The sequence below is a fragment of the Pelodiscus sinensis genome, chromosome 3, assembly GCF_052426305.1.
Source record: "Pelodiscus sinensis isolate ZL-2025 chromosome 3, ASM5242630v1, whole genome shotgun sequence".
Classification (NCBI taxonomy): Eukaryota; Metazoa; Chordata; order Testudines; family Trionychidae; genus Pelodiscus; species Pelodiscus sinensis.
The window spans coordinates 82,110,716-82,137,799 of NC_143054.1; the positions used below are offsets into that span (position 1 = coordinate 82,110,716).

A 27,084-nucleotide genomic window follows, 5' to 3' on the forward strand; every position below is an offset into this window, starting at 1 on the left:
TTCCCAAAACTATTCCACTAAACAAACATAGCAATAGACCCACTGGCATTGTGCATGGTACAATGTACAGCATGTACTATACATTTTGATATTTCTATCTCTCATCGTCTCACCCCATTGTGCGCTGCTGAGGATCAGGCCTCTATATTTGAGGAACGCTGCTTGCACTTCTTCAAGAGAGATATATTACTGGAGTTCTGTCCTTCAGATTTTAAATGATAACATATACATAATAAGGATTTAAATATAAGATTAAAAAAACCTCCTCTCTGCTTCAGCAGTTAACTTCACAAATCAGAAGTCTGTCCAGCTTGACCTCAGTTAAGACAGTGGAATCTGCAGGAACAGCTTTCTGGCACTGAACAAGGTGTTAAAACATATTCTGGAATGTGACTCAAGAAAATGAAAGCAATTGGTTGAAAGTCTGAGCATGAAATTGGTTATGTACGAAGTGAAGGATTTCAAGTATGAATGTGTGTGTGTTCTTGCATGTGCTGAGGAGAGTAGGATTTGCACAGGAGACAAGGGAGAGCTTTGTGTACAGTGCTCTCTGACACAGCTCAGCCTGTTCTCTTTCTCACTTCTGACTCCACAGGAACATGCAGTGGCTCTTCATTCCCACTCTATTCACCATCATATATATGCAACAGGTAAGCTTTCTCGAAATATTTTTCCCCTCTCCCTTGAGCGTTTAAAAGTTTTGACAATTAAAACTTTGTAACAAAATAAAACAAACTCAAGCAAATACCAGGTGCAGAATAGAAAGCAATTTTTTTCACCAAATTTGCCATTTATTCATTGCACAGTTATAATTGATATTTTCCTCTCAATTCAGTTCATTGCTAAGATTAGGTTTTTGGAGGGTTTTAAATTCTCAGCGACCTCAACTCTCACTCTGTGGGTTTTTAAGTGGAAATTATTGACTGACACAATGTAATTAAACAGCTTTCTCTCATTCATATTCCATGCACTGATTGGTCTCCAGGGCTCTATGAGCTGGTTTTGCAAATTAGCAAGGAGCTCTGGTGTTATGAAACTGTTTCTTGAATAGAGAAATTTTGCTCCATCCACTCGTTTCAAAGGCTAGCTCCATTAAAAAAATACCTTTCAAATGTGTTCTTTTCCTCTTCTGGAGATGAAGTTAAATCTTCAAGTGGACAGTTTTCAAAACAAGTACACTTTGGTCTTAATTTATTTATCTCATTCATAACTTGCTTAATCTAAAAAACTACCCAGCAAGAGTTTGCCACACAATAGTCTCCTTTTTTAGTCTGTCCATAGGATTGGCAAAACATGTGCTGCAGGTTTCTGTGATGTGGACACAATAGTTATATCAGGCTAGGGAAAGAAACAGAACAATATATCTGGTTTGTCAACTTTACAAGTTTTAAATTTTTATCCTAACTTGATAGAACTTTGAACATTTTTTAAGTACACAGTTTTATTCAATGGCAGCTGAGTTTAGCCTACCACGGGATGTTTTTTCATAATTTGTTTTTCTTGCTGCGAAGCTTCAAATATCTGAGTTGGTCTTTCTTTGCTCTGAACATTTTGACATATAAAAGCCTAAATAGCTACATTAATGGAAGCAATATTTGTTGAACCAGAGAGTATGAAGGAATCCTGTTAAGAGTACACAGATACATTTTGAAATAAGATACACTTGATTTTAAACACACAGACAATACAGTGTTTAATTCAGAACCTAGCCAAATTTTACAAGAAAGATAATTGTTTTGAGAAAAAAAGATTTCGGTAAATGTTGAACTGTGCTGAGGGGGAGTTTCCTAAAGTAATCATCCAGTCACTTACTGATGTTAAAGAACAACTGTTTACCTCACATCTTTCTTTCAGAGACAGCAACTTTATGAAGCTTTAATAACTAACACCAAAAGTACAGACTAATTTAATTATCTGGCTGATTAAAAAGTTAACAAAGTTGTTCCTTAAAATATCAGTTATAAGAGCTAGTGATTTATCATATTACTATTATGTTTATATGGAGAATGAATGAAAATAAATAATGGAATGATTAAAAACACATTTATTAAACTATGCCCTGAACACAACACACCCTGCTGTGAGGTATGGCATAATATTTCAGCTCTCATAGCAGTTAATTTTGTTGAACAGGTGTGTATCTTACAAAAATAGTTTTAGTCAAATGACCGTGGAAGTCATGTTGGAATCTAGTAAAGCGTTATAGGTTATAGACTTCAAAGTGCGGTGGAATGTTTGAAAAATGATAGCTAACAAAATGACTATAAATATAAAAAATTAGCAGGGAAACACCATTAGGAAGAGTCACTTATTCCTTGTGGAGAATTGGAATTCAGTTATGCTGCTGATTATTGTGGTATGCAAAGCAGAGTTCTGCAGCAGCTTCCAGTTTAAAAAATGGGAATTTGTATGGAATTAAATAGGAAAATGAATAATATAACTATTACAATACTACTTGGTACTTTGATATTGTATTCAGTGTCTTCCATAGACTGCTAAAGTTTTCTGTTAATGACGGGATATATTGCACAACAGAATTTGTTTAGAGAAAAATAAGTTGATTGCATTTAGCTGTGCTTAGATACTCTGAAAAATGTGGAAGATGGATTAGGTTTTTAGCACCTATGTGGTAGCAGAGGCTTTTGTCAGTGGGGAATGCCCATAGCTTATTTTCCTCTTCCTCTTAATGGGCAAGGGTGGAGGTTTCTTTAAGTTGGTGGAGCTGCTAGTACTCTGTTCCCAAACCCATTAGATCATGCTGCCCACCAGCTGCTCTATTGGTCCCTACCCATATCAATCTATTCACCACTGCTAAATAAACACATTAAAATCTAGGGCTGTATTTAAGAGCAGCAGTGAAATAATTAAGGTTTGTGTTTTAACATTAATATGCCATTGAAATAATCAGAAACAATGCACTGGTCTCAGAAAAGTGTAGATTTTAAAAAACAACAGTACTGGCTCATTTCTGGCAGGTTCTCTCTTCAATCAAAAGCCAGAATCTGCTTTCCTTTAAAGTGAAAACTTAAAAGCCAACACAGCAATAGGAAAAGTGACCTGCCTTTTCTTTCTTCATACACCAATAACCAAATTATCAAGCTGTGGGTGCTGAATTTTTAAATACTGGCTCCAATGTAAGTGGCAGAAAAGACACCATTCAGCATCCACATTAGAGGGCTGACAATCTATAGATTAGGGCTGAGTACATTTGGTAGAAGTTATCAGTAGTCTGAAAACCTACAACACTAATTTAAAAACTTTCATCTGATTCTAACTACACAGAGTTTTATTCTATTGAAAGAAGAGACAGCTTAATTCTCTTTGGGTACATCTACACTACACAGCTATTTCGGGATACCAGAGGTATCCTGAAATAGCTATGCCATGTCTACACAAGCCACCCATTATTTCAAAATATTGTTTTGAAATAACGGGTACGCTATTTCACTGCTGTGGTATAGACGTGCCAAATTTCAAAATAAGCTATTTTGAAATAGATTCAAGATGATATGCAATTTGCGTAGCACAAATTGCATATCTTATTTCGAGTTTAGGGTGCTGTGTAGATGCACCCTTTGAAAAAACAGGTCAGATTTGCTGTGGGTATAACCCTCTTCAGAGTGCTAAAGCTAGGGTTGAGTTTGGACTATTGTTTTTTACTTTTTCATCTTGTAAAATTTTACAAAAGCTTCAGTGGCTTTATGAAATTCACTTCTTTCATTCTTATTAAAGTTTATAGTATACTAGCTATGCTTACAGTCATCCAGCCCTCAAAAATCCAACCATATGTAAGTTTTTCTGCAGGGCACAAAACAATGGCCATCGAGAAGCAAAGCCTGAGGAAAAATCTGCAGAAGTCAGCGAAGTCCATCAGCGTAAAGAATTTTGTCACTGGCCATGCAAATGCCCACATGTGCCAACCTGCACTCCTGGGGTGAGCCTGGTAAAGGATGGTTGTGGATGTTGTAAAATATGTGCCAAACAGGCAGAAGAGATCTGTAATGAAGCAGATACTTGTGACCCTCACAAAGGACTTTACTGTGATTACTCTGCAGACAGGCCTAGGTATGAAACAGGAGTATGTGCATGTAAGTTATTCTTTCACATCCTATTATTGAAATTTCAAAGGGATATGGCTCTCTATAGTCCGACTCAAAAGAAAAAAAATCTTTTGGTTCAGGCTGCACAGTTCCTTTCCTGTGTATCACATCAATTCAGACATCCTTGTATTCACTCATTTACCAATAGGTATGTTTAAGGATGTAGTTGCACCGTTTTATACATCATTAGTCAAAGTGGGCCATAAGGTATATCTACTTATTTATAGACATTTGTGAGTAGAAACAAAGCAACCAATAAATACAATTTATCACAGGTAAAAGCTGTGTGGGAGTGGGAAAGGACAGAACTCTCCTCTGCAGCACTTTAACAATGGAAGTACTGGGTGCAGTATATACTGCAGGTTACAGTAGTGAAGAACAATCCTGCCTTACCACTTGGTATCCATTAACTGCATTTTATAGCTTGTAGATGGGTTATTTTGCTCTTTCCCATTTTCAGATATGATAGCAGTAGGATGTGAGCTCAATGGAGTGTATTATGCCAATGGCCAGGCCTTCCAGCCTAGCCCACTTTATACATGTCTCTGTATTAGTGGTGCAATTGGATGCACACCTGTATTCACCTCAAAGTCAGCAATACACCAATGCATCCTGGTCAAGGGCAGAAAAATGCCAGGACAGTCCAATTGTGATCCTGGACAACAGAAAGAGCTACAATCAACAGCCTACAGCATAATGCCAGGTGTGCATAACTAGAATGGTAAACTATTTTCATACATAATACATTTTTAAACTACTGTATAACGTTATTTATAAAAAGAAGTGGTTAGATTTTCTTTTTACTGACATCTTGAGACCCTTCCGATCAATAGGAAATGGAGGCTTCTAGATTTTGGCTCAGCCTCATTGGTTATCAACAAAATATTCAGTCACTGCAAGGGGAAAACCGCCAACCTCCTTCTCTATTTTAGATTCACTCTATAAGAATATGGAGCAATTTATAATTTCTTGGCTTCTAAATTGTAATATAATCTGGTTCAAATTATAATGGCCATTTCTTGGTGAAATTATTTGTCTTCTGCTTCTAAGATTAGAAGAATAAAATAAAACCAAGGGTAGTTTGAGGCTCAAGAGCACACCAGACTCAAGTTTTACAGATATACAGGAAGGAGCATGCAAGCAGGCAAACCAACCCAGGCTATAGCAAATTTATACACACATGCTGGTGGTTAGCATCACAAAATCTGAAATTCAGTTTGGACAAGCTTCCAAGAAGCATGTGTGCGCATGCAAGCTATCCTAAAAATGGAAGCTCACCCACATCAAAAGATACATTTGAAACTTAAACCAGCCATGAAGGATAGTAATTCCTTTATATAGAATTTATCCAAAGTTTGGAATAAAACCATATGCAGTGGGAAAGGCACTCAGTAAAGCAACTGAGTTCAAGTGAATGAATTGCACGCTTTTAGGGAACGTTAACCTAACTAAGGAGAGACATAACCATCTGGAATGCTTGCAACTAAAACATTTAAACCAATTAAATGCATTCACAAATTAGAACTATAATGCCTAATGCCATATACTTGCACAGCAGCAAGATGTTGTTTCTTCCTAGCACTTTAAAAAAACACTTTTATTGAATGAATAGCAACACTCCAATGTGCACTCTGAATTCAAGAATTTGGATAAACTGTGGAAAACAATGAGAGCACCACTGAAAAGCTGGCTCAGTTCACAGGACTGAACATTGCAGCTGCATGTTTTCAGGGGCTGGGAAGTATCACTGGTTGCTATACATGCTGAGGGTCCAGGCAGTTCTTCAGCTTACACAGAACCTCTGATTGGCTGTTTTTCCCCAAGACACAAGTGAAGGGGAAAGGCAGTCAATGAAGAGCAGCATTTTTGCCCCATTAAATAGTTGTGTTTTTCATCCAATCTTGTAGAAAGATCTGAAGATCCATAGAGAGTTGGCAGGTCTAAACAGACCTAGAAATTGCTTCCAATCCTTTGCTGGCACATCCATTGAAAATTTTTCCCCATTTGTCAAAGCCTTTCTGGATTTCAGTACAATGGAGATCAATCACCCTGTTCTACAGGGCTCAGTGCACTGAGGGATTCCATTTCAAGAACCAGGCTTTTAAACAGTCATTTAAAATTTTTTTCAAAATGGATGCTCTTGCCTTAACATAATGTAACCAATGGTTTAAATTCAATTTGTACGCAGTGTGCATGAAGTCATGCAGCGGCTTGTTAGATCTAAGACTGTTTTAATTCTCTCTTCCTTTGTTAATGCTGGTAGCAAATGCTAAGCTTAATTTTATTGCTTTTACTGTTCTTTCAGCTGCTTTCCTTAAGCATTCTCTGTTTAGAGAATTTCTAAACAAAGATTATACCTAGATCATACATAGAAAATGTACTGCATACGAGCAACTATGTAACCTCCCTTTATTTATTGCAGATTTGTGCCAGGCTTTTAATCTGCTTCATGCACTGAGATCTTTAACCTGCTGTCTCCCTTCCAGGTACCCTCATAATTCTGGCCTACCTTCTTAAATACATGTGCAGATTTCCAACCATGTGAACCCTTCTTGAGTATTTTGCCCAGATTTGTCAGTTATTTTAAATCTTATTTTATACCCTTTACCTATTTGTACTTCTATTAGGTAAAGAATAGATTTATTAGCACCAAATATTTGGAAATGACTTGAAAAAAAATCATTAATACAAGAAAAGTTACAGATCAAGGTTTGTTTACATATGTTCATATAACATTTCACAGCTGCACCTGGTCTACAGTCTACATAGTTTTTAAAATGTGTTCCTCACATATAGAATATTCAATAGCAGTTCTTCACAAAGGATTTCGGGTTCTCATAACATTAACCTGTAGGGCCACAGAACATACAGTCATGTTGAGATTTTTCAAAGCTGCCTCAGATTTGAACCCCAAATACCAATTTTAATGGAAATTGGTGTCCAGATTTTTTAGTCAACTTTGCACACTCTCAGCCTCACCTTTCAGAAATACCAAGAGAAACCATGTCAACAGAAATCATTGTCTACAACAATAATGCTATTTTAGGCTATTTTTAAATATTTTGTCTATCTCGCTGTGTTGCAATATGTATAATATATTGTTCTGTCTCAGCTTACAGAAGTCTGCCACTTGTCTTGAAGGAGAAGTGCTTAGTACAGGCAACTTCTTGGACACCTTGTTCCAGAACCTGTGGCATAGGAATATCCAACAGAGTGACCAATGAGAACAGTAAATGTGAAATGAGAAAAGAAGAGAGACTGTGTTTGATTCAACCTTGTCAGTCCAATATACTGAAGACTATAAAGGTAAATTCTGGTGAAAAATACCTTTCTATTATCTCTGTTACCTGAGCCTTCCTGAAATACAAGACTTATCTTGTCTTTATCCCATAGCAGTGAATTACAGAAGTAGATTTTAAAGAAAGTCACAAATCTGAGGATCATTACTAGTAGCTTGCTGTCTTATTATTCTAAAAGAATCTCAGTCTGACTTAGGCAAAGAAAAGTAAGAAAGCTTTAAAAAAGTAGGTAATGTTTCAAATGTTACCTTTTAAATGCATACCAATCTTTGTTATTTCTTCTGTTGTTTCTTTGTACATGAAGTTTCAAGCTTTGTTTTGTTTTACATTTAAGATTCCAAAGGGAAAAACATGTCAGCCAACATTCCAGCCTTCCAAAGCAGAGAAGCTAGTTTTTTCTGGATGCTCAAGCACACAAAGCTACAAACCTACTTTCTGTGGTGTGTGTCTGGACAACAGATGTTGCATACCTAACAAATCCAAAATGATCACTATACAGTTTGACTGCCCCAAAGAAGGCTCCTTTAACTGGAAGATGATGTGGATCACATCTTGTGTTTGTCAGAGGATTTGTAGTAATCCAGGAGATATATTTTCTGCACTCAAGTTATTATAAGTTATACCATGGATAGCAGTGTATCTCCAGGATAGTAGCACATTCATAGTTTTGAAGAGTTAGCAAAAGAGAAAACCCTTCCACCAAAACCAAACCGGTTGGCATTCTTCTGTTAAATACTCTGAGAACATGGTTTAAAAACAACATCTCTGTGCATAAAAACTGGCACATAAAAATGTAAGAGTTAAACTGTTTGAAACCCTGAGTATACATGTGAGGTACACATCAGTTAAAACAAGTACAGTCATGGTGTGAAAACTTGTAATTTAAAAAATACACAGGAATGCAAGGATGAGTTTGCTCCATATTTATACAAAAACTTGTAGAAATAGGTATTTTTCCTCATCCTCAATAGAAATTTAAATTAAAGAAACACTGAAGCAATTAAGTAGAGAAAGGAATCTTAACTTTTCTGCTATAACATTTGATCATTCTTGATTTACCAGATAGCTATTCTTACAACTACTGATACACTGTTATGAAAAAATCAATCTTTTGTGAGCTAGAAACAAAATGTAGCATATTCTAGCATACACTACAAATTAATTTTAAGCTCAGATTGATTTGTGTAACAATTCTTGTATTTTACATTTCAAGATGCTGTGAATATAAAAAATATATTTGCACAGGTACAAATAAAAATATTTGTCAAGACGTAGGTTAGTTCACTTTATCACCAATGATAAATTTCTAAGCTTCAGTTTTAAATGTATACAATTTGCCTTTTCATAGCTGTCATGAGTGGGGAACAATCTTATAAAAGGAACAAACACTACATATACAATGAGAAGTAACCTCATGATCTTATGCTGCAACCACCTGTGTTTCCATTCTCTCCTCATTATTTTGCATACTATTTATCCTAGACTGCTTTAGCCTTGGGGATAGAAAACCCATGGGTGAAGTCCTGGAGTCACTGAAGACTATGGCAAAACTCCTGGTGACTGTAATAGGGATATAGCTTAAAATTCTATGTCTTTTGTCATAAAGTGCTAAGTGATAGCAGAACTTTTAACCGGTTTCGCTGGAGTGACTTTCAAAATGCCTTCTTCCTAACAAGAATTGCATCAACAAATATTTGTCTTGGGTGTTTCTGGTCTCATACATTGAAAGTTAGAATACTATTGTGTATGGTAATCCTGACAATGGAGCTATCTTGAAAGAAACCTGTAATTAAACAAATGTCATTTTATGGGGCCATACATTGTGGCTTAATGCTGTTTTAAGACAAGAGTCATGCTTGGCAGACAAATTCTGAAAATCTGTATATTTTATTCCCTAAAAATATAGGAGTTTGAGACAACTGTTTATAAATATAGTCTGATCATAATAAAAATCTATTTAATTATATATTTAAAATATACTGCTATTTTAGTTAGGTTCTTTTCAGAATACAATCTTTATTCTCCAAACAATCCACATTATAAGTACATATGATCACAGTTATTGGATCCTCATAATTAGTGCAACCTCAGGTTCATGAAAGGCAAACTATTATTATGCAATAGAATAGTATTGTACTTGATGCATTCATTTTGACACATTATTCCTGATATTGCTAGTGGTGATATCAACTTGGACAATTTTAGTTCAATTGCATCTAAATACAATGATGTAACACACGTGATAGAAAGTTTATTTCCAAAATGATAGTCTAGGATATTAGAAACTTAAGAAACAAGACTCACTAGATACTTCTTTCCACCTCAGAAAAGGGTCAGTAGGATTTCCCTTCCCTCATGTATCTTATATTAAGGGAGACTTTTTTCCAAAGCAGGAATCAATTTAATTTAGCTGAACTTGGGTCCAAGAAGTTTGCCAATTCCATTTTGGGTTGTTATAATTCCTTCTATCTTTTCTTTTGACAGACATGACCACTGCTTGCTCTGCTAGCGTGCAGTATGTGTTGATCCCTTTTGCGCAGGCTGAACACCTGATACAACACTCCCAGTCAGCCTGTGGTACCTATGAAATGACTAGTCTTAGCAGCTTCACAAAAGCCATCCAATTAACCTAGGTGATTTGCTATTTTGCAAATAAAAGCAATTCTTCCTCTGTTACGTAGCTATCTTCAGTCTTGAGGGATCTGTTTTAGGCACATCTTTAGTGGCATCTAGCTGACTATATTCCTCTATTAGATCTGACAAGGATGATATAGCTTCAGAGAAACAGCTTTGCTCCATCCCATCAACATGCAGGTAATGGTGAAGGTGAGCCTATAAGAATAGACACAGATTAACTATATTCCCTTCTTGTTCACAAGGAGTTAGATTAACCTAGCATGATACACATTATTGTTTGGCCTGCCTTCAGAGGGCAAGCACGGTTATAAATGGACTTAAAGATTGTCTAGATTCACTAAATCCTTTGCTGAAATGCTACTTAGTAACTTCCTGTTGCAATACCCTGGGGCATGACCACGCTATAGCTGCTACAGCAATACAACTATAGTACCATAGCTGCCTCTTACATCAATGAAAAGGAGTTTTCCATTGATGTAGGGAATTCATCTGTATGAGAGGCAGTAGCTAGGTTGACGGAAGAATCCTTCCGTTGACCTTACTGCATCTGCACCAGCGATTAGGTCAACTTAACAGCAGCGCTCAGGACATGACATTTTTTACAACCCTAAGACATGGGCTACACTAAAGTGGAAGGTTGCCTTAAGATACGCAACTCTAGCTACATTAATTACTTAGCTGGTGTTGACATATCTTAAATCGATGTTCATACAGTGGGAGGTCAATGGGAACAAACAATCCCGTTGGCTTCCCTTATTCCTCATGAGGAACGGGAGTACTGGCGCCATGGAGGTGCTCTCTGAGTTGGAATTAGTGGGTCTTCACTACACCTGCTAAATAAAACCCTGGAAGATCAATCGCAGTAGCATTGAATTTCCGCAAAATGTAGACATGGTCTGAGTGACATACTAGATCAAGCTAATATTTAAGTGTAAACAAGATATAGACTTGTATAGAATGATATTCCTAATTTTACACATTTGATGCTATAAATTCTGTGTCTTGGGGGAGTAAGGAGGGCGTCTTGAACAATGCTTCTAGTCAGAGCAGTCACACACCTCATCCGTCATTCTATTTTACTCTAAATAAAGATCATTAAGGACTTGTTCCTTTGTGTAGCAGCTAGTTGAAAGGATTCACCAATACATAGTCAAGAATCGTAAGTTATGTCTATACTGCAGCAAATGATGATTACTGGAGCGTGAACTGCAGACCATACCACAGAGCGGCACACTAGCTCTCCTGTGTGGATGCTACTAGCATGAAGTAAGTACCTAGTTCATGTTAACACCATTCTAAACAGAGAACACAAACTAGTTTGGCCAGCAGCATCCATATGGGACAGGTAGTACATGACATTTGGGTACACTCTTGCAATTCACCATCCAATAATCCACACTATGGCAGTGTAGGCAAGCCCTTATTGTCATTTCTGACCAAGCCCTTTATATTGAAAGCCATGTGCCAGCTGTAGTTCATAAGTATTTTTTTCAGTACCACGAGAGAACAAGGTACATAAGAGGAAAGCAATAAATGTTTTATTATTGAAATTCCTGATTTGTGGCTTTTACCCAGGAAAACTTATGTCCCAATAAATCTTTAGTCTCCAAGGTGACACATGACTCCTGGTTAAAATGAAAATTTAAAAAACCTGAGCCATAAACGTTAATTTTTCTATTGTTTGCTTCGACAAAGCCAAAGGTTTGTCATGGCAAAGGAACAAGAAAACAGACCAGACTTAATTAAAATGTTTTAGGGTATATTTAGAAGTGTTACACTTTCTAACATGTTCCCAGCTATTGAGGAACAATTCAGATATAGATGCATTATCAAGACACTTATTCTGAATACTAATAAAAAAAATACATCGTTACCAGAAAAGGTAGGTACTCGACACTGCTTTGCATTAAGAGTGCAAAGTTTTATGTATTTAAATAAAGCAATATATGCTTCCTGTAATGTAACAGGATTAGTACCAACTTATATTTAGGACAGCTTTCTTTGAGCTTTGACTGAAATCTGCTTTTCTCCTTCACTCCTAAATAAAACAAACGTTTTGAAGATACTACTGCTACTTTAAAGTACACCAAGATGTTATGCTGCTTTTCACAATACCTTTTTCTTGTAGAGCTTCATGAATCTGTCCTTGAGCTCTATAAAGGTTGGTTTCACACACGTGTTGTTTGCTAATGCCAACAGTGAGTGAGAATGGCCCACAGGAGGTATGGAACATAGGCCAGTTTTCCAGCCCTCTTGATTCCATGAGACAAAATGAAGGGAAGGCTTCAATCTGCAATATATACATTCATAGCTAAAATATAAGCAAGCAGCAAAGAGGCATAGCACAATGTTAACAGTTCTTTTTACTTTGCTAAAACACACCATCTCAAAAGCACCTGCATATAAAATTTCAGGAAAAAAATTATAATTAACCTTTGGCATTACCCTTTCAGACTTTATAACACAAAATTAGCAGTTTAATTAATTTAACTTTAAAAACCACAGGAGAACACTATTTATAAAATAAACTAATGAATTATTATTAAATGTCACTATTAAAAACAAAGCTACCTTCAAGAGATCGGTATCATAAAACACTTCACTCACACTGTTTCTCAAAAGAGGAAGCTTATCTGTAGCCAACTAATTGGACATAGTATAATACAATATGCTGTCTGTGGTATCTATTGTATGTCAAAGTTTAGAATGTAGGCCATTTGCTGGTGCTGGAAGAAAACAGTTATCTTTCAGTTGCTGCAGTCTTCAAGATGCTTTGTTCACATGGATTCCACTGTTAGTGCACATAAGACTGGATTCCTCTGTCCATTCTCTTGGAGTTGACCAAGTGCCTTAGATGTACTTGCACCTGAGCATGTGAGGGCATAAAGAGTGAAACTGACCCAACTATCCTTCAATTCTTTTGTTAACAATGAATCCCAGAGAAGGACTCATAAGGGAAGGATTACAGATCCTGGAGTCATGTGGATAATACATCTCAAAGAACCACAGCTACTGTAAGGTAAGTAACCATTCTTCCTTCAGGGAGTGTCCACATGGATTTCACTCTAGGGCTATGTCTACACAGCACTATTAGTCCGAAATAACACACACTGCATCTATACAGCAAGCAGTTATTTCAACATTATGACAAAATAGTGCTGAGCTAGAGAACTTCTTACTCTGACTCCTGTAACCCTCATTTCTAGGAGTAAGGAAAGTTAGAGGAAAAGTCCTCTAACTCAGACTTCCTGCTATGTAGACAGCGTCAAAAGATGAAACAAGCTATTTTGACTTAAGGTACACAATTGCAAAAAGCACAGTTTACATTACATAGCGCCTTTTTTCGAAAGGGCACTTTCCAAAAAAGGCATTCTTCCTCGTAAAACAAGATTTTTCTGTGGTTGAAAAAACTGCCACGTTCTTTCGATTTACTTTCGAAAGAACACGGCAGCAGTCTAGACGCAGGTAAAGATTTTTCAAAAAAAGGCCACTTTTTTTTTTGATAAATCACTGTAGTCTAGATATACCCTAAGAGTCGTACTTAAAAAACAGTGCAGGACAGCCCCACTAAAATGGCCATCTACCAATCAATAGTGACTTGTGAACATGTGGACTGTGGCTGCCTTACTTATTATCAGTAGGGACATTCCTCATAACCATACTACAAGCTGACTGAGCTTTAGTAGAATAATGCAGTCAACTGTTTCTAACTTAGATAGCTTATAACATGTTTTTATGTTCCTGAAGAGCAATTTTGGGTTTTAAGCTTTTTAAAATATTTATTGCACAGTTATATTCAAATAGGGAGAAGTCAGACAATAAGCAGGGCTCTTACTACATCAAGTGCAGGAAGTTTAGCTTTCCCTGATGTTAAGTGAAACTCGCAGGAAAAAAACTGGGAGATAAACTGAACAATTTTCTCACAAAACATCTTTCTGACAGATCTTCATTTTTTCTGAAGAATTTTTTTTTTTTTTAAAAACAATATACAGATAACTATTTGGTTATCACTTGATCATAACCACAGATTTGGTGTGGACACTCAGAAAGGGTCACTACTTACAAAGCTTTCTAAACCTATGTCATTAGGAAGCACAGAGTGGCATCTTTAAGCTCTTATGTATATTTTCTGTTCGTCAGTAATATTATTCCCCTCTCTCAAGTGCCTACAATAAACCTTTTTTGCAAATTTATTGTTGAAACTTTTCTTATCTTATGAATTAGGGATATCTCTATGAGCATTTAACAGCAGCATCTGTAATACATATTGTGCACAAACAAGCCATAAGTATAGATCATACCTTTCAATGTTCCTGCGAAGGTCTGAAACCTGTACATTTCCTCGAACCAGAAGTGCACAAGCAAGGTACAAGCTATGCTTTGGGTCTGCTTGAATCAACTGATGATCTTTGCTGAAAGCATCTGAAAACATCTGATCCAATCTAAATTAAGAAAAAAGTGATCTACTTTTATCAAACATGTTAAAGTTCTTCACTGATTCTATATCTTATAATTTAACAACAAGGAAATGGAAGAATTTCAGTTATTTTTAAGTATAAATTAGAGTGTCAAAAATATTCAAACAGTAGTACAAGCTGAGTGGCCTGTTTCAACCTACACCTTCTTATGGCCATCATTATTTGCCTGTCTTGGCACTCTTCTTAAGAGCACATTAGCATACAAATTACACCAAGTTCAGAAACTGTGGATAAGGGGGAGCAAGTTACATGTTAGTAACTTGAGTATTTCACTTTCACCAGTTGTGTCCCAGAGTTGGTGTAACCTGAACCTCAGTGGGTAGAAGATGGCTCAAGTTACAACATACTTAGACTTGCAGAATAGGGATTTTTGTCTCTGATCTTTGCCCTTTCCAGTTTGTTTGCTTTTCACATTTGACAGCAGTCTGTGTACTGTCAGATTCCCTTGTGTGTGGTTCTTTCACACAGCAAAAGGGAAGAGGAAAAAAATTGAAGGAAAGGGAAGATGTGAATATATAAAGCCAGAGGTATTGGCTGATAAACCTGAACAATTTTTTTTTTGAGAATTAACTAAGGGTACGTCTAGACTACATGCCTCTGTCGCCAGAGGCATGTAGATTAGGCTACCAGGCATAGGAAAATGAAGTGACAATTTAAATAATCGCCGCTTCATTTAAATTTACATGGCTGCCGCGCTGATCAGCTGTTTGTCGGCTCAGCACGATAGTCTGGACGCGCGGGTGTCGACATCAAAGGCATTTGTCGACCACCCAGGTATGCCTCCTGGGATGAGGTTTACCTGGGTGGTCGACAAATGCCTTTGATGTCGACCCTTGCGCGTCCAGACTATCGCGCTGAGCCGACAAACAGCTAATCAGCTGTTTGTCGGCTCAGCGCGGCAGCTATGTAAATTTAAATGAAGCGGCGATTTTTTAAATCACCGCTTCATTTTCCTATGCCTCGTAGCCTAATCTACATGCCTCTGGCGACAGAGGCATGTAGTCTAGACGTACCCTAAAATGTCAAAGTGTCTCTTTACATCAGTTGTGGGCAACCTGTGGCCCATTGAGATTCTATATGTGGCCCATGAGACATTTTGTTTACTGTTGCCCATGTGCAGGGTTGCCAGATAATGCTGGTTTCCATTCACATAGTTTTTTTCCCCCTACTGGTATTACTAAAGTGACATGCACTTAAAGCAAGGGTTATGAAGTGAGGTGCATGTTGATTCCATACAACATTAACTGTAAGAGCTGTGCATTCCCTCTGCATCCAAAGTGATGCTATGGTTCAGTAGGCACACCCTGCAAATTCTAGGTATGCAAACAGTTAGAAAAACTAAACTATCCTGAGAGACCATCTTGGTTACAACAATCTTGTGGCCCACTGAAACGAAGAAGGGTCACTCATGTGGCACACTCACTAATCTATGTTGCTCCTCACTGCTTTACATGGACCATCCTTGTTTCCTTTGTACATGTTTGTGTCTCCCCACCAAACCACTTCCAAACTTTATTTCTTAAACAGTTATTTGGCACTTAAAAAAAAAAAAAAAAAAAAAAAGGGAAAAAAAGAGAAAAAAAAAGGACATTCCGACATCTCCCCCCCCCCCCCCCCCCCATGTCCCAAAGTTCAAATAAGATTGATTTCTATCAGTAGTTCCCAAACTTTAGTACTGGTGACCCATTTCACACAGCATACCTCTGAGTGTGACAACTCCACCTTATAAATTACAAACAATTATTTATATATTTAACTATTATAAATACTGGCGGTAAAGTGGGGTTGGGGTGGAGGCTAACATTTGGGGACCCCCTGAGAGATCCCAAACACCAGTTTGAGAACCCCTAGTTTATATTATCTGTGGAAGGGATCTTACGGGGACCCAAAGCAGCAAAGCAAAGCATGCAAAGTTTTTAATGTAGATAAAAAAACCTCCATCTTCACAAGTGCCCTTCATGCTTTCTTTTAGTCCCCCTATACTCCTTTAAAATGCTCCTCCGTGTGGCTCCTAGTCCCTAGTACTGTAGACAATTTTTCCCCACTTTTGTCCTCTTCCCACTTACCTTCCCAAGAATCTATTAAAGAAGCTGAAACAATGATTCCCCTCCATGCAACCCATTCCCAACCAACAGTAGGTAAATCTCATATTCCTCTATATCCTGCTCCATACCTCATCCTGGAATATCAACACTGCATTTTCCCTGTGTCTTCCACTTTCCCATTTATCTGTACACAGGGACCCTCCACCAGCAGTGCACTCTTTTATCATTGCTCTGATGGTGGGATTTATTCTTTTCATGGGAAGTAGAAACAACCCATCACAAGCTCTTAATGATATATGTCTTTGCAGTTCTTTCACTAAAAGGCACTTCTCTGAAAGGCGAACAAAAACAGATTTTGATTTTGTAAGACAAGGCATTGTGGAGATTGACCTTAACTAAAACACCACTAAGAACATTTTCAAAATGAACCTAACGGCAATTTTGAAATTACTATAGTGCTTTTAAATTTCTTTTTTCACAGGCTTCAAAAGAAACTTTTATCCTAGGGTTAGGTACAGAAAATCCAGTTTTCTTTTTGTGGAAATTGGAAGAGTTAAAAATAGGGCTTAAACCAGAGCTTAGCATAACCTCTACTACTTCATAATGGTCTGTTTCACCTACCTTCTAGAAGGCACATTAACATCAGCCAAAGTATACAGAGGAGTCAAGCTAGAAACCAGGTAATGAAGTCGAGGAAAGGGAACCAAATTCATGCTGATTTCATTAAGATCCATATTGAGGGAACCTTCAAACCTAGCAGAACTAAAAGTTTAATAGTATTATTTTTTTTTAAATTAATTTTTTTTAGAAGAAGTTATATAGAAATTTGATATGTTACTCTTATATCCATAAGTTTCCTAATTGTTCCCTACAATGGAGTGCATCATGGAGATGAAATGTACAGATTTTAATGTTGTTGAAGCCATGTTGGTCACAGGATATGAAAAACAAAGGTGGGTGAGGAATTTATTTTACTGGACCTATTTCTGTTGGTGAAAGAGGCAAGCTTTCGAGTGCCACAGAAACAATCTGTTCCACCTTGTACTTGGCTGTGACACTCTGAATATCTTTCCAAGACCTGAAGAGCTCCTCTGGTGACCTTGAAAGCTTGCCTCTTTCACCAACAAAAATTGATTCAATAAAAGATTAACTCCCACACCTTGTCTCTCGTGTACTATAATGTCATTTTATCAACTGCAAACTTGGGGATTCAATCTCTATCATGGCACTTACTGTTTTTTCATATACTTGTACCAATATTCTTCATTTCTCATAATAAAAGTATTGAACATTAACACCAAGCCCCACTGTTTAATAGTTAAGATATTGCTCTACAGCAAAGTGAAGTTTGTCTGAAGATAATCCTGAGGTGTAATTAGTCCCAATTAATTTCAATGAGAGTTCTGATAGTGATTACTTTTGCATATACAGGCAGTCCCCGAGTTACGCGGATCCGACTTATGTCGGATCCGCAGTTACAAACGGGGTTCCTCTCCCTGGTCTCCAGCAGACCAGGGAGAGGAAGCAAAGCGGCGGAACACGTGGGCAGCGGACAGGGCTGTCCGCTGCCCACGCGCTCTGAGGCTTGGCTCGCTTTGCCCCCCCCCCCTCCCCCTGGTCTGCAGACCAGGGGTGGGGGGGTGGGGGGCAAAGCAGAACCAAGCCGCGGAGCGCGCGGGCAGCGGACAGCCCAGACGCGTCTGGGCTGTCCCGCTGCCCCCGTGCTCCGTGGCTTTGCTCCAGACACCTGTGGTACAGCAGCTGGGGCGCTGCCAGTTGGTCCCGTAGCGCCGCTCTGGGCGCTACTGGACCAACCGGGCAGCACCCCAGCTGTTCTGCCTCAGGCGTCCTGATTCAGCCACTGCTGGTCAGATTCAGCAGCGGCTGAGTCAGGATGCCTGGGGCAGAGCAGCTTGGGTGCTGCTGGGTTGGTCCAGTAGCGCCGAGGAGCAGCGGCGCTACTGGACCAACCCAGCAGCACCCCAGCTGCTCTGCCCCAGGCGTCCCCAAGTCAGCCGCTGATGAAACTGACCAGTGGCTGACTACAGGAAGCCCCTGCCCCGGGCTTCCTGGAATCAGCCACTGATCAGTTTCAGCAGCAGCTGACTTGGGGATGCCTGGGGTTCTTAAGTTGAATCTGTATGTAAGTCAGAACTGGCGTCCAGATTCAGCCGCTGTTGAAACTGATCAGTTTCAGCAGCGGCTGAATCTGGACGCCAGTTCCGACTTACATACAGATTCAACTTAAGAACAAACCTACAGTCCCTATCTTGTACGTAACCCGGGGACTGCCTGTAACAACTAGTATTTTGGGGACAGCAGGTATATTCATGAGTTAGGATGTTAAAGAGCAGTTTTTTGGCCAATTATATAGTCCATACAATTTGTATCGATTACACGATTAGTCAATAAGGGGGGCCACTCTGCAGAGCTGCAGCACAGGTGGCTCCGGAAGCCAGCATGAGCTGGGACTGAGGAGTCCCAAAGCCAGCGCAAGCTGGGACTGCTGTGCTGCTGCATTTGAAATGTAGTAAGAGCTACCCAGCTCTTACTACATTCATAATGCAGAGGTGCAGCAATCCCGGACCAGTTTGAGCTGGGACTGCTAGGTCCCAGCTTGGCCCAGGTCCAGCAGCCCCTGTTCACAGTGGCCGGGGCAGAGGCTGCTTCATGGCAGCAGCCCCCATCCATAGGGGACCCCAGCAGCCTCCCCTATTCCCCCGCAGCCTCTATTGGGGCAGGTGAGAGAACAGGCAGCACTGCAGAGATGGTGCAGGGGGGTGGGGGAGAGGCGGGAAACTGGTTTTTAAGCCAGCTCCCCACAGCCCTGGCTTCTGTTTCCGAGGGGACGGGGGAGGAGAGCAAGTAGTCGAGTACTTGACTACCTGATAAGCTTAGCTTTATCAAATAGTTGAACACATGACTACTCACATCTCTATCATGAGGTTCTGCATTACTACTTGAAGAGTACACATTTATATGCTGTCTTATATCAGTAGGTTCCTGTTTCAATAATGGTAAAAATGAAGTTTTTGCTACTTATATATTTTCTTATATTTGAATGTACAGTACTTCAATTTGTCTTTTGAAAATCACTCATGAATAACTTCTTACTTTTAAATTTATTTTCAAGCATATATTTAACACCTACTCGATACACAGCACAAGTGTCCTAGATCTGAACACCTTAACATTCTACTTGCCTTTGGGGAGTAATCCTTTCCTTCAATGGGTGACTAAATCATTTTCAAAAATCAAACGAAAATAGATCTTTAGGACAAAGGATGGATAAACAATTTTTTTTTTAAGCCAAGAGCAAGTTTTCTTGTAAAGCTAGGACAGCAAGTTAGAAGAGTATCAATCCAAAGAATTCACATGCCTTTCATCATCTGTATCACAGATTCAGTAGGAGGAATCGTAAAGTCTGGGGGTGTCACTGAAGTCAATGATAGTTTAGCTACTACTTCAAATGGGACAGGGTTTCTTCTAGTCTTCCTGGGTATGTCTACGCTTATACCCTCTTTCGAGAGAGGGATGCAAACGCAGATATTTGAAATTGCAAATGAAGCGGGGATTTAAATATCCCGCGCTTCATTTGCATAATCGTGTCTGGCAGCTATTTCAAAAACAACAGGCACAGGGTTATTTCAAGAGAAAACCCTTCTTCCAAAATAATGCTTACTCCTCATAAAATGAGGTTTAACAGTTATTTCAAAAGAAGGGTTTTCTCTCAAAATAACAGCATCTAAACAGCGCCTGTTATTTCAAAATAGCGCTATTTTGAAATAGTCACCGGACGCAATTATAGAAATGAAGAGCGGGATATTTAAATCCCCACTTCATTTGCAATTTCAAATGTCTGCATTTGCATCCCTCTCTCGAAAGAGGGTGCAAGTGTAGACATACCCCTTGTTAGTAGTTTCCTTGTGCTAAAATTAAGCCACTTTGTCAGGTAACCCATCAAATGAATTAATTAGACCAGTGATTCCCAACCTTTTTTATACCAGGGACTGGCAAACCTATTCATAAACTTTTGGCAGACTGGTAACATTTTATTTGCGTATTTGCATTGTTATAATGAAAATAATGAATATGGAAAGATGCAAATAAAATGTTACCGGTTCACCAAAATATGTATGTCCAGCCCCAGGCCCTTCATACACTCCAACCCTGATTCCTGTGCTCCCCCATATTATGTTATTCAGGCCCAGTTGTCAGAGTAGCTGCCCACCAGGTGGGCTTAGCCTCAGCTGTTTGGGCAGGCCCCAGACTCACCCTGGGGAAGCAGCAGGCCCTAGCTCCCCCCACCACCCAGCCTGTGCTGCTTCCCCAGCACCACAGCCGGTCCCATGTGGTTCTGCAAGCCAGGCCACACAGCGGCTGCCGGAGCTGGAACCAGGGCCACAGTGAGGCTGCCCCAGTGCTAGCCGCAATTCACCCGGCTGCCTCACTCACCCTGCTGATGTTGCACGGGGAAATGAGTGGGAAGGGAATTCCCTTATGGGGAACCCCAGTGGGTAGGGTTAATAAAAAGCTGGGGACATGGCCTGGCAATGTGCTGTGGCCTGGTAGGCAGAACTGCTGCATTAGACTGCTTTTACAAGACCTGAAAGTTGCTTATTAACTCTTAATTACAACTGCTAACTAATACCAAACTGAGAATCGATCATATTTTTGGAAGTGCAGAATGTCCCTTGTGCATCCATCTCTCAAGGCATTACTTGCATACAAGAATACACAGTAAGTTTACCTTGTCAAGTTCAGCAACAAGTTAGCCACAATATTGTTCATTGCATCAAATGGTTTCTCCTGTTCCGTTTTAATACTGCCTGCACTTGAGGTTAATAAGCTATTTTGTTTCACAGTTGATCCTAGCTTCCCAGAATTGGTCATCTGATGAATTTTACTAACTATAGAAAATAAAGACTTGGAGAGAAAACAAATGAAACAAAATTTTTTTAAAAAAGGTTCCAAGTAGTTGTGCACAAGAGCATTCAGCATTCCTGTTTGTTTCTGTTAAACAGGATCCAAGAACAAACATTTAAGCAGAGTAGCTCATGTTTACATTTGTATCTTTGAAGTCTGCTTCACTGTTTGGTCATTTGCAATTGGCTAATGTATTTGTGAACCACTTTTCTTCAAATGTATGAAGAAAATATGAAGTTTAATTTTTATTCAAATACAGAAAAACCTGTATTTGTTCTCATGTTCATATAATTCAGAAGACAGTACAAGAGATTTTAAAATTTAAAAAAATCAGTTTTGCATGGGGCAAATATTGTTTATAAACCAACAGATATAAGTTTAGAATAAGGATCTCAAAAAACAAAGATTTTTGCAATCATTCACTGTTTATCTTAAAGCTGATGCAAGAATAAAATTGAGTGCTATAGACCATTTCTGTAAGCAAGGAAAAAAAAATACTGGGCAATTTTTAAATGATTCCCAATATAAGGATAACATTTAAAACAACAATCCACCCACCACCATATTCACCCAAAGTAACAAGGGACCATAAGACTCTTTCAAAAAAATGACTTTTAGTGCTTAAGAGCCTACATCACTTTGGTTCTTTTAGAAAATAAGTTTTATAACATTTCAAGGAAGAAACATTTTTTATATAATGTTCAGCATAAGAGATATTGGCAAGAATCTTAATACTTTCTTACTTCATTTTCAATTGGCAGCACGCAGTCAGCATGTTCATTAAGTTCCTTCATAGCCAGAACACTATTATATGGAGAAGTAATTACATCATCTTCTCCAGAAGGATAAACTGAAGTAACAAATCTATACACTTCTGGAAACTCATCCTCAAGCACATTCAGTACAAAAGTACCAAGTCCGGATCCTGTCCCTATGAAAAGAGTTACAATGAAAAGAGATAATGCTTAAAACAAAATCCTTAATTATTTAAAATACACTCTGAATCACAGGATTTCTTTATACATCACAAGACAAATTTTCAGAATTGCTAAGCCAGGTGTCTCAAACACTCAGTCTGCAGGCCATCCCGGGCCAAAGCAGATTCACAATCCAGTCCAGGAGTGGGCCTGTCCAATCTCATTCCACAAACCTCATCCACTGTCTGCCACTGCACTGTTCCCTCCCAAGGATGTGGCTTCTGGGACAGGGTGCCATGGCGGGAGAAGGCAAGGTGGTGGCGGGAATGCTTGGAGCTTGGGAATGGACAGCCTCCCTTCCCCCGCTGGACTGCGCAACTACACTGGCCGGGGATGGCCTCCAGGCTGTGAGTTTGAGACCCCTGGGCTAAGCACTCATTGATCACACTTGGAGTTAGTAGTGCTGGACAGAAAAAGCATTTTTTCTTAATTCTGAATTGGGGTAAGAATTTGAAAAAGAATTTTGGGGTCACTTGAAGAAATGGTGAAAAAATTTCTAAAGCTTTTTTTCCAAAAATATTTTGAAATGGGAAATTTTTCAATTTATAAAGGGATCCTGGTCAATTTTCCAGCACTGACCATTTTTAAATAGAGACTGCATGCTTTTCTGAAAAATCTGCTATAGCAGTGGTAACCAACTGGTCAATCGGATCGACCGGTCGATTGTGGCAGCCAACTGGCTGGACGATTGCCTCTCTTTGATCCAGCCCAGGTGGAGCGTGGTGCAACTTCAGCTGGCTGATCACCGTGGCCAGCTGGGCTGGAGCAAAGAGGGGCAGCTGCCTGGGTGAAGGAGGATGCAGGGATTGCACTGAGGGACAAATGGGGAGGGGAGATATCATGGGGTTGAGGGGAGTGAGGCTGGAGCAGAGGGAAGATGTGAGGGTGGATACAATTTGCAGAAGCTGCACTTTCCTTTACTCCCCACTTCTTTGCCTCCCTCCCCAGCTAACTATTTGGCTGCATTTTCACCCTTTCACCTTTTCTCTGTTACTCCCCCAGCACCCTTTCACTCCCTAACTTCTTCTCGTAGTCCCACTCACACCCTCCTGCCACCAAACTGTCTTCCAGACCCTGCCGTGCACCTCACCTCCCACTCAGATCCTGTATCCCAATCCTACTCACAGGCAATCCTGTCTCGCACATTGAGCCCCTCATTTGTAGTCCCCCCCCAGAGCCTAAAGGGGGTCCACAAAATCCACTGACCCTGGAACCCAAGAAGAGTAAATCTGGCCTATGGTAAACCCTGAACCTCAGTCCTCTGTGTCCCTTCCCTTCCCTTCCCTTCCCTTCACCTCGTGGGGGCTGGAGTGCCAGAATAGTGAGGTGCTTCAGTTGGGGGCCACATCAGTGAGCGTTGGGGGGGGTTTGCTTTTTTTTTTTTTTGCTTCTCACTTCTGTGGTCCCCAAGTGATTTTTTTTGTGGGTCAGTTGCTCCCGACCCAAAAAAGGTTCCCCATACCTACCATAAACAAAGAAAACATTGAATCCTTTTGTGTTGGACATAATATTTTAGTTTATCAAACTTCATTTTAAATAAAGTAACATGAGAAAGTTAAAAACTTAAAAAAACAACGAATAATCTAGCAGCACCTTAAAGACTAACAAAACATGTAGATGGTATCATGTGCTTTCGTGGGCACAACCCACTTCTTCAGATGACTGGAGTATTAAAAGTCCAGATCCAAGAATAAATAAGGGAAGGCAGGGGGGGGGGGGGAAGGAGGGAGGAGGGAGAATAGTGAATTAGATTGTTCAAGTTACAAGAGGCTGATAAGAACAATTTGAATCTCTATGGGTGCGTCTAGACTGGCATGATTTTGCGCAAAAGCAGCTGCTTTTGCGCAAAAACTTGCCAGCTGTCTACACTGGCCGCTTGAATTTGTGCAAGAGCACTGACGTTCTAATGTAAGAATTCAGTGCTTCTTGAGCAAATACTTTGATGCTCCCACTCAGGGATAAGCCCTCTTGCGCAAGAATACTTGCACAAGAGGGCCAGTGTAGACAGGCACCTTAATTTTTTGCGCAAGAAAGCCCGATGCCTAAAATGGTCATCGGAGCTTTCTTGCGCAAAAGCGTGTCTATACTGGACACAGATGCTTTTGCAGAAAAGCACTTTTTGCGCCAAAGCATCCGTGCCAATCTAGATGCTCTTTTGTGGAAATACTTTTAACGGAAAAGTTTTTCCGTTAAAAGTATTTCCACAAATCATGCCAGTCTAGATGCAGCCTATAAGTACCCATTGTTAGGTTGGTTAAGTCATTAGGATGCAGAAGGCAGTGTGCGAGCCAGCTAATATCTTTATTCATTCCTTTCTGATGAGAATCACACTTGTAAATGAAGTTATATTCCAACTGTTCCCTATGTATTTGGCTTGTGGAATTGGCCTGAAACAACCCGGTGACTTTGAGATCCATTAATGAGTGCCCAGACAGGTTGAAGTGTTCTCCAATAGGTTTCTGTGTTGCCTTTTCAGATATCTGATTTGTGTCCATTAATTCTCTCACAGAGTAGGGCTACTCAACTTTGGAAGCCGTGGAGACCACAATGATATTCACAGCACATGTTGAGGGCCGCAACTTAAGTGTGGCTGCATATACATGCAAATAGTTTCTTTCACACTGATGGGCATGAATACAAAGATTAAGGCAGGGGTTCTCAAACTTGTGATACTGCGACCCCCCTCTCAGTTGCTCACAACCTCCCTCTCCATTGCTGCAACCACCCTCTTAGTGGCTCGCGACCCCCCTCTAAGTTGTTCACAACCCCCCACGGGGTTGAGAGCCACAGTCTGAGAAACACTGGATTAAGGCAAAACTACACAACACGCAGGCCCTATTTAAGTCAGTTCTGCTGATATTAATAAAAGGCAATATTTACCTGATTTCCACCCATATGACAGCACTTTTAATGAACAATGACAGTCCAGGAATTTAACTACTAAAACCCATACAAACAAAAGACTATTATATTGACTACTTTTTTATTTTGGCTCCCACCTGCAGGCCACATATTGAGCCCCGCATAAACCCAAACTGCACCGTGGGCTGCATGTGACCCGCAGGCTGCATGTTGAGTAGCCCTGCCATAGAGACTGTCCAGTCTGGCCAATATACATGGCAGTGGGGTATTGCTGGCATAGATCACATTGGTGGATACGCAGTTAAATGAGCCCCTGATGTAGTGGCTGAGGTGGTCAGATCCAGTGATGAAATCACTATGTGGATGTTTGGGACGGAGTTGGCACCAGGGCTGATGGGAGGGGTTGATTCCTAGAGGGTTATGATTGAAGTGTGTTGTGTGGTTACTGTAAAGAATTTGTTTGAGGTTAGGGGGTTGTCTGTAGGCAAAGATTGTCCTTCTCCCCAAGGCCTGTGAAAGTGATGGGTCATTTTCCAGAATAGGTTGTAGACTGTTGATACTGTGTTGGAGGGGTTTAAGTTGTGGGCTATAGGTGATGACGAGAGGGAATTCTTTTGTTTTCTCTTCTTGGCGTGTCTTGAAGTAGTTCATGTCTGGGTACTCTTCTGGCTCTGTTGATCTGTTTTTTCACTTCTCCAGGTGGGTATTTTAGTTTTAAGAATGCGGTATATAGATCCTGTAGGTGTTTGTCTCTGTCTGTGGGATTGGAAAAGAATTGGTTGTATCTTAAGGCTTGGCTGTAAACAATAAATTGAAAAATGTGTCTGGGATGGAAGCTAGAGGCATGAAGGTAAGTGTAGCAATTGGAAGATTTACGGTATATGGTAGTGAAAATGTGTCCATCATGTAATTGTACTGTAGTGTCAAGGAACTGGATATCTTGTGTGGACTGATCCAGGCTGAAGTTGATGGTGGCATAAAATTGTTGAAATCCCTGTGAAATTCTTCAATGGTCTCTTTTCCCTGGGTCCATATGATGAGGATGTCATCAATGTAGCGTAAGTAGAGTAAGGATGCTAGGGGGAAGAGAGCTGAGGAAATACTGTTCAAGGTCAGCCATAAAGATGCTGGCATATTGTGGGGCCATGCAAGTGCCCATGGCTTGCCACTGACTTGAAGATACAAATTGTATACGAATCGGAAGTAGTCGTAGGTGAGGACAAAATCGCAGAGCTCTGTAACCAGGTGTGCAGGTGTATCATCACGGATGGTGTTCCTCATAGCCTGAAATTCGTCTTCATGTAGACCATTGGTGTAAAGAGCTTCTACGTCCATGGAGACCAGGATGCTGTTTTCAGGCTTAATCTGTTAAATAATTTAAATTACACCATTCTCCCCAGCTGCAGCACTAGCAAAATGGCTCAGGTGTAATTATTTAATTAACGGTGAGTTTCCATTAGCAACGGGTAGTCTGTGGAAAGGTTTGAAGAGGGCAGGGCCTCAAGAAAGAGGTGGGGTCTTGGGGAAGGGATGGGGTAGATTCTGCCATGCTGTGACATTTAAAAAGTGATCTTGAGTGTAAAAAGGTTGGAGATCACTGTGCTAGAAGTCCTATGTCCCATATTATATAGGAAGCCAGATTACATGATCACAATGGCCCATTCTGGGCTGCGAATCTAAGAAAAATGTACCTTTTCTGTAAAAAGATTGTTTCAATTAATTGGTGTTTTTCCAGTCACACTTTTAGTTGAAATTCCAGG

At 39.7% G+C, this 27,084-nt stretch overlaps 2 protein-coding genes across 6 annotated transcripts in view; one reads left to right on the forward strand and one right to left on the reverse strand.

Moving 5' to 3' along the window:
• The first annotated feature begins 467 nt into the window (after positions 1 to 467).
• Positions 468 to 8,485, forward strand: CCN6 (cellular communication network factor 6). Its single transcript, XM_089777211.1, is given in 6 exon segments — positions 468 to 547; positions 549 to 650; positions 3,805 to 4,088; positions 4,561 to 4,803; positions 7,213 to 7,406; positions 7,734 to 8,485. Coding segments are annotated over 6 exon segments (1,185 nt in total). The 3' UTR covers positions 8,016 to 8,485.
• A 910-nt stretch (positions 8,486 to 9,395) lies between these two features.
• TUBE1 (tubulin epsilon 1) overlaps positions 9,396 to 27,084 on the reverse strand; it is a 35,193-nt gene continuing 17,504 nt past the window's right edge. For 4 of the 5 annotated variants that reach the window (XM_075923998.2, XM_075923996.2, XM_014573700.4 and 1 more), the window contains 6 exons: positions 22,229 to 22,416; positions 21,310 to 21,485; positions 17,181 to 17,321; positions 14,338 to 14,478; positions 12,152 to 12,326; positions 9,396 to 10,231 (listed from right to left, as the gene is read on the reverse strand). In XM_075923998.2, the coding sequence (XP_075780113.1) occupies positions 10,073 to 10,231; positions 12,152 to 12,326; positions 14,338 to 14,478; positions 17,181 to 17,321; positions 21,310 to 21,485; positions 22,229 to 22,416 (980 nt within the window). In that variant the 3' untranslated portion in view covers positions 9,396 to 10,072. The remainder of the gene's footprint in view (positions 10,232 to 12,151; positions 12,327 to 14,337; positions 14,479 to 17,180; positions 17,322 to 21,309; positions 21,486 to 22,228; positions 22,417 to 27,084) is intronic. The other variant, XM_075923997.2, reaches the window with a different exon arrangement.